General features: G+C 43.8%; 2 protein-coding genes across 3 annotated transcripts; both read right to left on the minus strand.

Moving 5' to 3' along the window:
- Positions 1–64: 64 nt before the first annotated feature.
- Positions 65–13,178, minus strand: LOC310914292 (arylamine N-acetyltransferase, liver isozyme-like). 2 transcript variants are annotated; one of them, XM_083870344.1, is made up of 2 exons: positions 13,067–13,178; positions 65–4,596 (listed from the first exon to the last, which is right to left on the minus strand). In XM_083870344.1, exon 2 carries the CDS (start codon positions 4,589–4,591, stop codon positions 3,695–3,697), a length of 897 nt encoding a protein of 298 aa, XP_083726470.1. In that variant the 5' UTR covers positions 4,592–4,596; positions 13,067–13,178; the 3' UTR covers positions 65–3,694. The 2 variants fall into 2 exon arrangements, with proteins under 2 accessions (XP_083726470.1, XP_083726469.1); XM_083870343.1 differs by lacking the exon at positions 13,067–13,178 and adding an exon at positions 7,337–7,400.
- Positions 9,080–13,181, minus strand: LOC310914293 (arylamine N-acetyltransferase, pineal gland isozyme NAT-3-like). Its single transcript, XM_083870345.1, has 2 exons — positions 13,067–13,181; positions 9,080–11,186 (listed from the first exon to the last, which is right to left on the minus strand). The coding sequence occupies exon 2, from the start codon at positions 11,177–11,179 to the stop codon at positions 10,307–10,309; it is 873 nt and encodes a 290-aa protein (XP_083726471.1). The 5' UTR covers positions 11,180–11,186; positions 13,067–13,181; the 3' UTR covers positions 9,080–10,306.
- Positions 13,182–15,053: the final 1,872 nt, after the last annotated feature.

A 15,053-nucleotide genomic window follows, 5' to 3' on the forward strand; every position in this document is an offset into this window, starting at 1 on the left:
AGATTCTTTAATTCACTGAACCTCATCAGAACAGCTTTTAAAGGAAACAAGTATTCCTATCAAATGGTTCCCTGAGCAAAGAGCAGTGCACGCGAGGGTTTGCTTTTGTCTTAGAGTCATCCCTCTGGCAAACAGCTGATGCCATTTCAGTTTCATATGAGGCGGCTGTGAGATGGGGATTTGCTGTATTTGCATTGTAACAGCAGGGTTAAGAGGAAATGTAACATCATGCTGGGGAGTGTGTACAAGGGTTCATGAGAAATGGTCTAAAGCCACTGCTCAGTGACAGGACTGTCACTGGGGGAGGCAGTGTCATCTGCCAGTGGGAGGGAGGACAGTCTGAGCCAGGATTCACATGTTCTTTTCATGAGCCTGCCACTGATGGACGTGACAGTAAATGAACTGCTCATTCGGTACACATTGCTCTTCCACACTTACAAAAAGTTAACATGAAAAGTAAAGTGACAAGCTTTATTCAGATAATTATAACTGAAAAAACTCTGACTTTTGAAAGAGTCACAGACCACTGAGTCTTGTGTCTGCTCTGAGTGTTGTAGAAACTGATTTTGGTGTTGGAGTAATGGATCTGAATGGAGGCAAGTAGCCTAAAAGACAAGGAGCGTATCTCCATTCTTTCCTGTGCCCTGTGTCTCACAGGCCACCCTGAAAATGAACAGGGGCTGATTTACTCTCTCTGGTCCTGAGCTTTCCCAAAACTCACCAATCCTTAAACTCAGCGGTGAACTGTTGAATGTTTACTGCAAACTAGACTTTCACAAGATGATTCTCAGTGGCAGATTCATGCTGTGCATATTCATGGTGCAGAGGCAGCTGTCCCAAGTGAATGGAGAGCACCAGCAAAAGCTACAAGTTACCTGCTACAGAGAGGAATTTAGCATCCAGTGATATCCAAGTGTATTGTTGGAGGATCTGTTCAATGTAATATTTGTTAAGTGTAACATAAAAGTCATGGCACTTTCGATTTGCAGAATCGGAGCGTATCTGATCCTATCACTCTGACTGTGAATGCTAAACAGATCACACCAGTATAAAGCTGGTTCTCAAGTTTGTATTATTTGTCATTTCTTTCTGCAGCTCCATAATATGCTTGATCAGCATTAGATCTGGACTGCAGGAGATGAAAGTCACTGTTCTTTTGAAATGTGAGCAGATCAGATGAAAAGGCAGGTACTGAAAAGGTCATCCCACAAATGTTGCTATGATTTATGCACAGAAAAACATCAGCAGAAGAATTTTAAAGGTGCAAATTAAGGTGTTCATACAAAAATATTCCTTACCAGGACTATACACAGTATCAGCAATTCCATTGTTGAGAATATGTTATTTGTCTTCCTTTATCCTGGACTTTCTGGATTGCACAATCCAGTCTGTAATTTTTTTAAGTTGTTTTTAAAGAGCTGTAATTTTATTCCCTTAAAGCAGAAATCTATTGATTATTAGACTGAACTTTTGCTTCCTTTGCACTTGCAATACTTTAAAACAAATTTAAGTATCTAAAAGCATGACTTCCAACAAGAAGTTGCAGTTCTAAGTTCATATCTACTATTGTTCCTAAACAAAAGAATCTATTTTATAGTGAAGAGAAGCTTCTCCTGAAGAAAGAAAGGTAGAATTGAAATTGCACATCAGTGTTTTGCCCTCTTTAAGAGCCCCTGTTTTACAGGTGATATTTTAGCTCTATATCCACACATTGTTAGAACATTTTTCCTAGAGAATGTTGCCTATGTTATTGTCCATGACCTTTACCATCATAATGAAACCAGGTTTTTTTGTATCTTTCTTTGGAGGGTTTTTTTAAGGAAAAAAAAAAAAAAAAAAAAAAAAAAAAAAAAAAAAAAAAAAAAAAAAAAACACAAAACCAAAAAAAACTTACCTCCTTTTTATTTATTGAGGTATTCAGTTTCTGGGTGGTTTATTACAGGGGCAGCAGTCAGTGAAACCAGGAGTGGATACAGATTGTGAAGGTTGTCTTTCTAAGCTCTGCTGGCCCTTGCTCCTGAATCTTAAACTCCAAGAAAGGGCAGAGTCCATCCAAAATGAATTCACATTTTTGGACTTTGCTGATCCGTGAGCAAATTAAACTTTGTTTCTTCTCTATTAGTAGATGTTGATGCTTTCCCCTAGTTAAGACCAGAATGAACTCGTTTTCCATATTAAATAATTACAGTAGGCTGTTGCAAATGACGTTGTAACTTTTTAAAATTAAACACTGTGATTTTGCAAACCAGCACTTTGCAGTGGAGGATGTTCATCTGTGCCCTGATGGGGACACTGAAGTGCCAAGCTGTTGCAGGCTGTGTGTCCCTGAGCTCCGTGGATGCACAAATGGCCCTTCTTTGCCCACACAGGAACTTTTTCAATCTCTTCAACTCTTCAGCTGCAGCAGAGAGTTATAGTGGAGCTGCCACACCTAATGAATGCCATGGCAAATCTTGCTTTGCATTTCTGCTCTCAAACTTGGCCTCCTGCATCCTCAAAGCATTGCAGTTCTGTTTATTTAATTCTCCCCCAGTCAAGCCTGTCTCCATTTGATGGAGGTGGAATATCAGAGGAGGCTTCTTTGGGAAAGGCAAAGAGCACATTAAACTGCACCTGGGGAAGCACCTCAGTTTTAGGCCCATCAGGAGCCCTGTAGGTCTGTGTGGTTGACTAAAACAAACATCAAAGTCTTTTCCTTGGCTGATGTTCTTCTGTCAGCCTCTTTCATGGCACATCCTGTACATCACCACAGGTATCATCAGGTAAGAGCCTTCAGTGTTATGGATGTCACACTGGTGGCATGTCCTCACTCCCCAGGGCTTCCTTTTGCATCCACACTTTTTAAAGTAGCTTTTGTGCAGAATACTGCTTTTAATAAATACAAAGACTTTTATCTATGATACTGTCAAGTCCTCTTGACATCAAATGAAGGCTTGGTCCCAAAAGTTTAGATGATGGTTTGATCTTTTTTTCCAGTTTTGATACCAAAAGCCTGATTTTTAAGAACTGTTGAGTCATCTCATCTTCTACAGATTTTATTTTGAGTTCAGAGACACAGATAAATCAGACTCAGAAAAAGAGGGTACTCAAAATTAGAGAGATTTTGGGAGGTTTAGGTACCCTTGGATAAATATCTTATTTTAAGTCAATTTCTGAAAAGGGAACAGGACTCAAGTCTTTCAACTTTTCATAAGCTGATCAACACCTTATGGTGACTTGTTTTGAGAAAGTTTTAACAATTCTTTTTTCTACAGTGTCTTTAAAAACCCAATTTAGCTCAACTTTAAGACTGTTAAGGGAAGTGAATAATTTGTAAAAGTCACTAAGATTGGAAATAATGCCAGAAAAGGTTAGAGGTCATTCGTGTAAAATGGTAACACAACCTCTCCTTCTGCATCATTTTGGTCTCATTTGCCATAAAATATATCAGCAATAAAATGAGTTCTTGAGAAGGTGAACAAAAAGTTAAAGAGTCAAAAAACAATTTCCATATGAGCAAAACAGACCTAGAAAGATGTCTTGGTTTCTAAAGAAGGAGAGGTTTAATAAAAAATATGCAATTGATATATGCAGTAAATTAGCAATGTACTAGAATTTACCAAGCTTGTTGACTAGCTTAAAAATGGGATTATTGTAATTAATGTTAATTTTAGAATTTTCCTCTTGGCTATTTAAAGATCCATCTAGCACAGTGTTACAGTTGGATCTTATCCACTAAATTAGGTGGCAAGCCACGAACATTTCCTGGTACAAGTTTGTTCTCCAGTACTATATTGAATTTATCTTTCAATGTCTTCTCAACCTCTTCATCTGTAAGGGTTGTGATGTTCACCAGGTCCATGTCCTCAGTGTAGTTGTACTTCATCTCAGTGAAGGTCCATCCAACTAAGGCAAGGACCCCACTGGTGGTTTGGAGGCTGCAGATTGACTTCTTCTGGAGGATGTTATCTGGGGACACCTGGAGGTATGCATTTAGCTCCTTGAAGTCATCTATATGCCGTGGCTCAAGAGTAAATCTATGTATTTTTCGGATACTCTCCATTTCTGGACTATCAGGGGAGGCATTATGACTGTGCTCAGCAATGTAATGCTTCCTTTTGACTTTCTCTAAGTACCAGGTGCCATTGTCTTCCGTGAAGCGGAAAATTCCAGGGCCCTGGGGTTGGTCCTTCCCAGAAATGAGCATCAGTGGCTGCCACATCTGGTAGGAGCCACCAAACCCAGCATCTACTATGTAGGGATCTCCCTTGATCACCACCTTCAGCAGGATATGGTTTATCTCAGCAGTGTATCCCTTCTTTGCTGGTTCATAGCTGTTTGCACCGAGCATACAGATGTCGTATCCCAACTCTTGCAAGGCCCAAAAGAGGAGGTGGTTGGTCTCCAGGCACCACCCACCACGTTTCTTCCTCACAATCTTGTCATAAGTAGCCTGCAGATCCAGTTCAATGGCCTCCCCACAGTGCATGCTGAGGTTCTCAAAAGGAATGGTCTGGATGTGATGCTCCAGGATGGCTGTCAGGGTTTGCAAATCTGCATCCTTATGGGGCTGGTTGAAAGATATTCTTCCAAAATACTCCTGAATGTTCATTTTGCCTGTGTGAGCAGAAAAGTAGCCAATTACTGCTGTGCAGCTGTCAAGGGGTTCACTCCTGTTTCTGTAGCACAGGTTAACCAGCCTGCAAATGCAGTCTGGGCCCTTTTATTGAGGATTTAAAAGGATTTTAAGTATTTCTTTAAAAAGAGACAAGGACAGGAACAGGTGGCAATAATGCTTTCCCTCTCTCAGGTGCCTTCAAACCAGGTGGGTGTTTTTCCCATGGGAAGACCCAACCCATGCCATAACAGAATCCCTGGCTACAGAGGAGGATCCCACATGAAAATCAAGAAACAACAGTTTTGCAGAAAAGCTGCCACACCATACCAGCATAAAAGTCACAGGAAGAGCTTTCTGTTTCTTTTACTGTACCAGGTAAGCAATTCTTTCTTTATCCCACAGGTAATTTAACTGGAAGGTTTTGCATTCATTCAGTTAACTGAGATTAACATCTCAGCGTGTCACCATTTCAGACAGGTTTCCATGTGAAGCAGATCATTGTTTTCTTAATCTCTTAAGTTTCCCTGGGGAGTTTAGACAGGGTTTTGGCTGTGAAAGGAAGGGGCTTTAATTTTTCTAACCTAAGGATCAAAGGAATTGATCTAAAAGTACTTACAAGGCATATTCATAATCTCTTTTTTTTCTTTGACCATCTTTTACAAGCTATAGGCTTCAGTTTCAGATCAAATTATTGGAAATATTTTGTGTCTTTTTATCTCTGATCCCCTTTCATTAGCAGAAAGACACTGTTATTGGCACTGGTTGTGTGGCCAAGATACAAAAGGTTCCCTGCAAGACTTCTAATTCAGTGACTTATCTTCTCTCTGCAAGGGTTTCTTTTGCCTTTAGTTTAGATTTAATGTGGCTTTTTTTCCATGCAAGGATATTTGTTGTTCAGAACAATTCACAATCTGTTAAGGGCTGTGTTAATTTCCAAAAAGTCTGAGGAATTCTTGCTTCCTTCAATTCCTGTATGAATGTTCCCTGGGAGGATTTTTCAAAAATCCTTTGATGTAGATGAGACAAGACAAATCTTTGGTCTAACTGTTTTCCCCCAGCAGTTTGACCCCATGTCCATGCCAGAAGCTTGTGAAAATCCCACCACAAATCCTTAGGTGGAAGTGCCCCCACCCCAGCAGATGAGCACATCCAATGGTGAAATCTCTAGACTTTCTAGACTTTAACCCCAGTCTTGATGCCAGCAGCACAACTCACATGGCCTGGTTGTATTGATCCTGATCTGCATAACACTAACATTCAGGCTAGCTAACGCAAACCCACAGGAAAATGTGATAGAATAGAGGATTATGCCAGTAAAGGAATAAGAAATAAACATTTTCACTTCAAAAGGACCCAAAGAGTCTACATGAAAAAACAGTAATGTCTCTTTGATACTGCATTTTATGATTTTTTTTTTCTATCCCGTTTTTAGGACAAGGGCACTCATCTCTGGCAGGATCTCCTTGGAAACACTAGTAGAAAGCCATTTCCTCCCCAACACACAGCACACGTGTTCACTGGCAGGCTCATCCTGTGGTCCTCTGCCTCATTTTTCTTTCTATTCCCACTTCCAGCAATTTTACATAGGAAGATAGAAACATCTTTACCCCATGAGGGTGTTGAGCTGAACCTCTGTGACCAGCAGGAGTCCAGAGGAGTGATCAGTCTGGTGGGTCTGACATGTTTGGAATTTACCTTCAAGCAAAATCAGAATAATCCCTGCCCTGGGGCACAGCAGAAGGCCTGATGCCCTCCCTATAACCCAAATCCTGGGCCTGGGTGTCCCTATTACATGGGGAGAGCACTGGATAAAACCAGCTCCCCTCATCCAGCCATGGAGAGCCCCCATGGGGCGCTGGCAATGAGGCCTCAGGAAAATATATTGGGAAAGCATTTTGGGAAATTCCCTGCCCGTGCCTCAGTTTCCCCAGCTGCACCTTCTCTGCCCCCTCACTGATTTAAAACCTGCTTCAGAGACAGCCTTGCGGTGGCTGACAAAATGTGCTCTGGTCTCAATGAATACTTAAAGAGGTTTAAGTATAATAAAGCTGCACTACAACATCACTGACATTAGGGAGCATCCACATAAATCAGAGTTCACTCCCTCCTCGCCTTCCTGGAGGCATATTTTTCCTTGGCACAGCCATTCCCACTGTGTGAGCTGCAGCAGTGAGTGAGCCCTGTCCCGGGGGACAGCTTGTGTTCCAAAACTGAGTTGCCAAATATCCCGAGCCTCATCAGCCTTGTTTGCTCCTGCCCCTGCAGCAGCTGAGCTCTGCCTGGTGTTCCTGCAGCTCCAATGTGGGTAGTGAGATTCAGATGTTAGTTCTGCCTGTCTGCACCTGCCCCTCGGGATCGCTGGGTCCTTCTGTAATTAGGCTGAACATTAGGATCAGTTCTCTGCTAAAAATCATGAGGGACTTCCAAGGCTGGATCCTCTTGCACATGCCTACACTGTTTGTTCGATTCTAAGTTACGCTGTGAGTCAATAGCTGCATTTTTCATGCACTCTGGCTCAAAATAAAGGGTTAGTTTAACTCTCAAACACTCCATGTTGCATTTGGAAAAAACCCTTGCAATGCTCTCTCGCCATCAGCCCTGGGGCTCCTGTAGTTTATGCTTTGCTAGTACACCTGCAGTGCTGTGCACAGGCTGTGCAGACTCACAGGGGTGAGCTTTCCCAGAGGGGCTGACCCAAAGCTGCAGGGTGAAGTTAAAGATCGGGCACGCAGCGCTTACCTCGCAGGCAGAGTCAGCTCAGCCTTTCCACCCTGGGCTGTTCCAAAGTTCCCAGGAAGAGCTGCACTGGCAACTGCTGCTCTTAAAGGTCCAGGCTGCCTTTACTGCCTGTCAGGGACAGCCTGATCCTCCAGTAGAGCAGCCAAAGAGGGGAGAGAGTTTCTTCTTTTATAGTAGTTTATATTCTGATGGTTTTGTTGGTTTATTTGTATTGGCATATGTGTGGAAAGCCCTGTCATGCAATTTGTTGTGTTAGGTGCTGCATGGAGAGCCTGAAAATGATCCAGTCCCCAAACTGCTTATAATGTTGAGGAGATTTTAACCTTCCACATCACTGAATGACAGCTGGAGCCCTCCAGGAGTGCAAAGCATGGGCATCATAAGCAACTTTTGTAAGTGTTTATAACCTATAAACTCATCCTCAACCCTGCAGGTCACCCAGGGGCTTCAGTGTCTGGGGCACCTTGGTGGGTGCTCCCATGCTAAAAGCAGCAAAGCAGTAGTGGAAAAGTGATGCAGATTTTACATTGTTGACACTGATATGGTCTGGATCCCTGCAGGAAGAGATTTATGACAGACAGAGAGTACTCCAGGGCAGGAAGTCACTGATTTATTGGTGGGGATGGCAACTGTTGAACTAATCACAGCACACTGAGCTATTCCTCGTGGCTGACACCAGCCCCCGCAAAGCAACAAGGTCAGATTTGCCAAGTCATGTATTTCTCTAAATTCCCCTGGGTTCAAAGAGTAGCCCTGTCCTTCAAAAGGGAAAATGCTGCTCCCAGAGAACTCTGAGCTCCCTGAACCTGCTGTGCCTTTAAGTATTTGCCTCCAAAGTAGTTAGTGATAAGGAAAAAATGAACTAGAGCAATCTGAAATGCAAACTTCGTTCTTTTTTTTTTTTTTTTTTTTTTTCTTTCCAACAGCAAGCTTCCTTGTATTGCTTGGCAGGACACTGTGGCTCTGGGTGAGCAGGAGGGCTGAGCTGTGCCATGCAGGGGCAGCCCCAGGCACAGAAGATGAGTCAGCAGAAAGAAAAGTGCCTTTCCCTTTTCCTGCCCTCCACACGCTGCATCTCGGGGGCAGTGCTCTGCTCTGATCTTAAAGGTCTGTGATTTTATAGCTCTGAACTCATTCCCCTGAGCTTATGGAACAGCACAAAGTGCAGGAAATACCCTGACACAGGGAGAGAGGAGAAGGCACAGCTCTTTTAAGGTTCCCACAAAGGATGGAGATTCCTGGCTCTGCATGGATCTTCTCCTGTCCCACAGATTTGCAAGACCTGCCTGGACTTTTATCTGCATCCCAATGTTTTGTCCCTGCTGTCCCACTGAGTTCAGCTCCTCTAACTCTCCCACTAATTTGGGGGGCACAGAAAAACACAGGTCACAAACAAGCCAGATCCTGGGACAATTTCTTCTGATCGTTTGTGTTGCAAGCTGCTCTCCCACACCATAAGAAGCCTCTCTTTCTTTTACAACCACATTTCATTTTCTCATAGGATGGGAGAGCCTCATGTGCTATAAAGAACTATTGCACCCCTGCAGCAAGCCCATGTAAATGAATTTGACTCTGGGAAGACAGGGGTTTCAGGAGCTGGCTGTGTCTCTAAGAAATACATTTTGAACATGCAGAATAGCAGCTTTTATTAAATCTAAACTGCTAGTTCTAGAAAGCAGCACATGCTGCATAACAAGTGAAAAAGATTTAGTGAGTTATTGTGTTTTTAAAAGCCTTAGCTGGAAAATATTAGTTCATACAAATAATTAGGACAACTTCAGTGATGACTTTTTTGTTGTTATTTTTACTTTGGGAATACATGCTGTAATTTGGGGTAAAAAAAAATCTGAATAATTCTAGTTCACAGTGCTTGATTTTTTTATTTAATTGTAACCCACTAATATAATTTGCTTAATTATAAGTGCATAGTTGTAATGCTTCCAAAATTTGTACATAAAGGAACATCAAGGATCTTCTCAAAGGGCAAAGTGGTCACATTTGAATAATTTCTCCTCCTAGAAATCTTAGCCGTTAGGTATGTGATTAAGGTTCATCATTTCTCCTTATATCAATATAATTAGTATCACTGCAAACACATCCTCAGTAGAACAGATATGTTTCAGAAAAATAATTCTGGGCATGTGTTTGGGTTCAGCCATAATAATTAACATGCAATAACACCCAGAGTAGAGTCTGATGAGAGGAGCATGTATTCCCAGCAGTCTGCTGCTGAGTGTGAGCAAACAAAATGCTGAGGAGATGCTTTCAGTTCAAAGAAATGCTGCTCTTTGGTTGTGGCACCAAGAGAACAGGAGCTGTGCAAAGTCTAAAGTAACACAGAATTGTCGGTGACATTTCTTATCATCAGTTCTAAGTCATAAATAACCCATCCCCAAGTACTCACATGGTGAGTTTGCACGGGTGTGGGGATGGCCTGACTGCCACATGAGAGGCTGTTGTGGATGTGAGAGTAAAAAGAGCAGGCTTATGGCTCAACTGGAGAAACTCAGCACAGGATGTCTTTGGGTTTTGGGGTGTTTTTTTTGCTATTATATTCCCAAAATAATACAGTATTCATTTAAGAGGCAGGTATGATTTTCCCCAGGTGGCAGCACCAGGTAATAAAGACAAAGACATACAGCTCCATCATTCTGCCCAGCTACACTGGGTGTGTTTAGAAAAGCTTTTAAGAGATGAAAGGAGAAGGGAATGGGCTGAGTCTGCTTCCCGCTAAGCACAAACAGAGGGGCAATGATCTGATTGAGCTAGGTAGGAATTATTTGTACCCAACCTAAAAAGAAATGCAGGAATAGTTTTGAAAATCCATTTATTTTCCAGATTCATGCTAGTATGTTCTGCCTTACACTGGTGTAGATGGAAGGAGAAAGATTAACCTTTGGATGCTTGTCAGAAAGAGAGGGAAGAATTGCCTGTAATGCCACTGAATTGAATTGTAATTCAGGCAGTGAGTTAGAACAGAGACAACCTGCTCGTATTGACAGGTACAAATTTCTTGTCTAGTGTTATATTGAATTTCTCTTTCAGTGTTTTCTCTATTTCTTCATCTGCCAGGATTCTGATTTCCACAAGATCCATGTTGTCCCTGTAATTGTACTTTATCTCAGTGAGTTTCCACCCCACCAGCGCTCGGATGCCGTCAGCAGTCTGCAGGCTGCAGATGGACTTGGTGACAAAGAGAGAGTCAGGTGCTGTCTGCAGGTGGGCATTGCAGCCCCTGAACTCCTCAATGTCTCGTGGCTGAAGGGTAAAGAGATAAATCCGACGGCAAACTTCATTTTCCACATTTTGGGGAGTCGAGGTGCTTGGGTTGAGAACCCACTGCTTCCTTTTCACCTTCTCCAGGTACCAGGTCCCACACTCCTCCTGAAAACGAAAGACCCCAGGAGTCTGAGGCTGATCTATCCCTGAAATCAGCTCCATTGGCCCCCACAGCTGGTAGGCCATCCCAAACCCCGCATCCACAATGTAGGATTTGCCATCAAGCTCCACTTGTAGCAGCAGATGATCGATTTCCTCTGGATAGGCGTCGAACTCTGGGACATAAACTTTTGCTGCCAGAAGGATGACGTCGTAGCCAAGAGTTTTCAGGACCCAAGACAGAAGGTAGTTGTTTTCCATGCACCAGCCCCCACGTTTCCTCTTCACTATCTTGTTGTAGGTGGCTTCCAGGTTCAGTTCAATGGTTTCTCCACAGTGGATGCTGAGGTTTTCAAAAGGGACAGCTTGGATGTGGTGCCGGAATATATCTGACATGGTAGCTAGGTCTGGCTGATTGTGGGAGCCCCGGTAAGAAATTCTGGCAAAATATTCCTTGATGTCCATGCTGCCTCTGAGAGAAGGGTGGGAAAAAATAATAGGCTGTGTCAGAAAGTGGTGGAAGGCTCTTCCCCATCCCTTATAACGGGGTGCTCAGAAAAGGAGCAGGATTTGACTAATGTCTGTATCAAAGGCAGCCGAGTAATAGTGCTGAGAGAAGCCAATGGGGCACTGCTGATGAGCACAAATGTTATTTTTATTTGCCTCTTTTACAGCTGTGACGAGAGGCTCCAGCTGTGCTAAGCACATTTCAGCAGAGTTCCTGCCCAGTAAAGCTACAAATCTCTGTAGGAAGGAACAAAAGCAGTAGCAGTGATGTTTCCCTGCTAGAAATTATAGGAACTGAGACTCTCAGATCTGAACTGCTTTGCTCATGGTTTGACTCAGCAAAGCAGAAGCAGAAAACAAACCCTCCCACTCTTGCAGTGTGATCCAGAGACTCTTCTGCAACCAAATCTGAAGCAAATCTGTCCTGGTATGGTGTTTCATTCATTATTTAGGCAGCCAGGCACAAGCTGGTCTCACCTGCTCCTGCTCTCCATGCTGGTGGTAACAGATGTGACCTGGAGTGCAGAAGCGTTTTTTAGGGCAGAAAAGGCTGTGGGAGGTTTTTTGCTGCATCTGCTGTGAGCTGCCTCCCCAGAGCACAGCTTAGCTCCCCAGTCCTGCTAATCACAGCCCTTCTCCAGCAACAGGAGGAAACCAAGGTTTGGGCCTAAACCACAAGGTTCACATTTTCTGAGATCATTTTTGGGGATGCAGTTGCTCCTCCTGCTCATGGTCCTCCCAGTGGTGGGTGGCTGCCCGTGGGTGAGGGAGCTGAGGGAGCAGGCATTGCCCTCCTCTGGGATGGCAGAGGCTCAGTGCAGGGCTATTTCACAAAAACAGGGGTGGAAAACAGCTCAAACACTCCTAGCCCTTGATGGAAGGAATGGGATTTTGGTGGAGCCAAGTACTTCTGTTATTTCTCCCCAGGCACTGCTAAATTTTAGACATCTGTAAGTATGGAGCAATGTTGTTCCCATTATTGACCCAAGAGAGGTCCAAAAATGCTCTCAAGTTCCCGTATGCAACTCCCAAAGTAAAATCAAAACAAAAATATCCGACTGTTCAACAGGATTATATTCCCAATCTGACGAAAAAATGGCATATCCAAAATTGTATGGGAATTTTGGAAATGTACTTTCAGTACATAAACAAAACAATGAAAATGAAAAATTCCCATTTGGTGTAATATCCTGGCAGAAGCAGAGGGTGCCATGGTTTGGGTCCCCACGTAACCTTGAGGATAGAGGCTTTACAGAACTCTGACTACTGCATCATGGCTACCACCATGTCTCAAAATCCAAGCAGGCCTGAATTATCCATGATGGGGTTAAGAGCACCAGAATCAGGAGGTTCTCTTTGTTCAGCTTTTGGCTGTTCCCAGGATTCTCCCAGAACTACAGTTCTATTCATTTCTCAACACTTGGCACAAGCTTAGTTCTTGTCTTGTGAATTTTAAACCAGCATCAGCAGCACTGAGATGTTTTTTTCCCTTTTTCTCCCTTCCTTTCCCTCCACCACAGCAAGCAGAACATGTGCAGTAACTTTTTACTTACAAGGAAAATATTGGTGTGGGTTTGTCTGTCTGTCCATCACTTGAGGATGTTTAGAGAGCTGTTTTAATGGGGGTTGCCGAAATGAGGCTGAAGTGAGGCAGCTGGCACAAATGCCCGAGTTGTTTGAGTCTCAAAACTGAGTAAATAAACCAGCGTATCTACAACACCGAGCAGCTGAGCTCCCTGCTCTGCCCTTACACAGTTTCTGCTGTGTTTTGTCCCCAGGCAGATTTAACTTCCTGGTTAGAGAGCACTCAACTACCAAGATCTGGGGGTTAAGGAAAAGGCTTACCTGGAAAATCAAGTGCCAGTGTACCTCCGGGGCTTGGGGGTGATTCTAGGCTAAAGCAAGTGGCGTGGCTGGCTGTCCTTTACTTAGCACAGACAGGGCTTGAGGACTGCTCTCCAGCTGCTCTTCAGGGAAATGTCCTTTCCTTCAACTTGCTTTAACCCGCCTCTGTCAGATTGCAAAAGCTGGAAAAAAAAAAAAAAAAAGAAAGAAAGAAAACACCCCGAAGGGTGGAGCGTGAGAGCTGGACTGAGCCAGCAAAGGCAGCAGCAGTGCAAACCTGGCTGTTGTTAGAGCAGAGGCTGCTTCACATTTTCACTTGTTTGTTGCTGTCTGCAGGGGCCTGCTCAGGCTGTCACCAAAATGTTTTTGTTTCAGCAGCTTCCTGGATGTACTCGGGTGATGTACGGGTTTTTTCCCAGTTATTAGATCACTATTTGTTTGGAAATGTGGGGAAGGAAAGCTTGTATGTGTGCAGTCCAAGAAGGTTTTTGCACTGTTTCTGAAGAATAGCAAGATTTTAGCACAGTAACCTGCACCTGCAACCTGCTTACCTCAGTCTGCAGCACAGGAGCTTCAGTGCTGCCTTTGCCTCCTCTGCTCTGTGTGATTTCCATGTGGTTTTTATTACAGCAAATTTCACAGGATATAAGAAAGCACTGGGCCAGCAGTGTGTCTCCTTTTTCTTTGCCCACAGGAATCACCTGCAGATGTTGTTGATGGTGAAGATGCTCTTGGCACAATGGTTACTGTGAAGTATTAACACATAGGGAGCTCCATCCTCTCAGAGTATTTCATGCTGCTTTTGTATCTCCCAATTTTGCTTGCATTTTGTCAAGTCTCATTCATTCATTCCCTGACATCTACAGCTGGATCTTCCCTGTTAACTCCCCAACAGTAGTTCCAGTCTTTCACATTTAGTGTCAATGCCAAGTTCCATTCAAACACTGATTTATTAGGATAATTAGCAGAGATAATAAATCAGATGCAACTAAGATGTCTGTGATAACCCATTACACAGCTCCACTCCCATATCAAAATTTGGCTCTTTATCATCCCATCAGTGGCCCGTGTGTGACCTCACAAGAGAGAACCCGTGCCCAAGCCACAGGATGCTGAAGGGAAAGGAGAACCTGCCCTCATCAGGCTCATCTGGGCAGATCCAAATCAGTACAAAGAGAAAGTTCATACTCCTGTCTGGATCTTGCTGATCTTCCCACAGACACTCATTTTGACAGGGAGAGGCCAGAAGTCAAGCAGGCAGATCCCAGTCCTGATAGAAACCATCCTGAAATTCCATGGGCCCAATTCTGTACAACGTGAAGAGACCCATCCATGATCCCTATCCAGAGTTATTTGGGACCAAAGAGGGTGCCAGAACTGAACACTTGCCATGTTCCCTTATATGAACTGCTCAGGCTCAGTTCCAGGGAACTTTGGGGTCCTTTTTAAATGATGTTTTCTGACCCAGAAAGAGCAAAACCCATTTTCCCTGGTACTTTGATACTTAGCTTTTCTCAACTCCTCTCCCTAAAACCTGATACTGAGCATTTTCTTCCATGCCTTTCAAATTCTCATCCCAGCCCACTACCCTGCATCACTCTTCTTTTTCTCTGTGCACATTTTACAGCCAAGCCATTGGCACCACGAGCTCCCACCCTCCCCAGCTGTGCCCAAGGCCAGCTCAGGGCAAAGCTCAGCCAGGGAGGGCCAAAGGTAAGGAAAGGCTGATCCTGAGCCCCAAGCCTTGCTGGAGTCTGTTCAGTGCCCTGACAGATCATCAGGGCTAATTCCAGCGGGGCAATAAACTGCAATCCCAGCTGTAGGTAATGGCCACAGTGTGTCCTCAGCTGTCCCCAAAAGCCACAAAGGGCAGAGCCCAGCTGGGACGGGGAACAGGACCACAGGGTGAGTGTGCAAATGGGAATGTCCTTGGAAAAGACACTGCTGTCCACCTGAAACACCATTTCCCAACCTTGGCAGGAGCTGG

Source organism: Zosterops lateralis (assembly GCF_965231275.1).
Source record: "Zosterops lateralis genome assembly, chromosome: 12".
Classification (NCBI taxonomy): Eukaryota; Metazoa; Chordata; class Aves; order Passeriformes; family Zosteropidae; genus Zosterops; species Zosterops lateralis.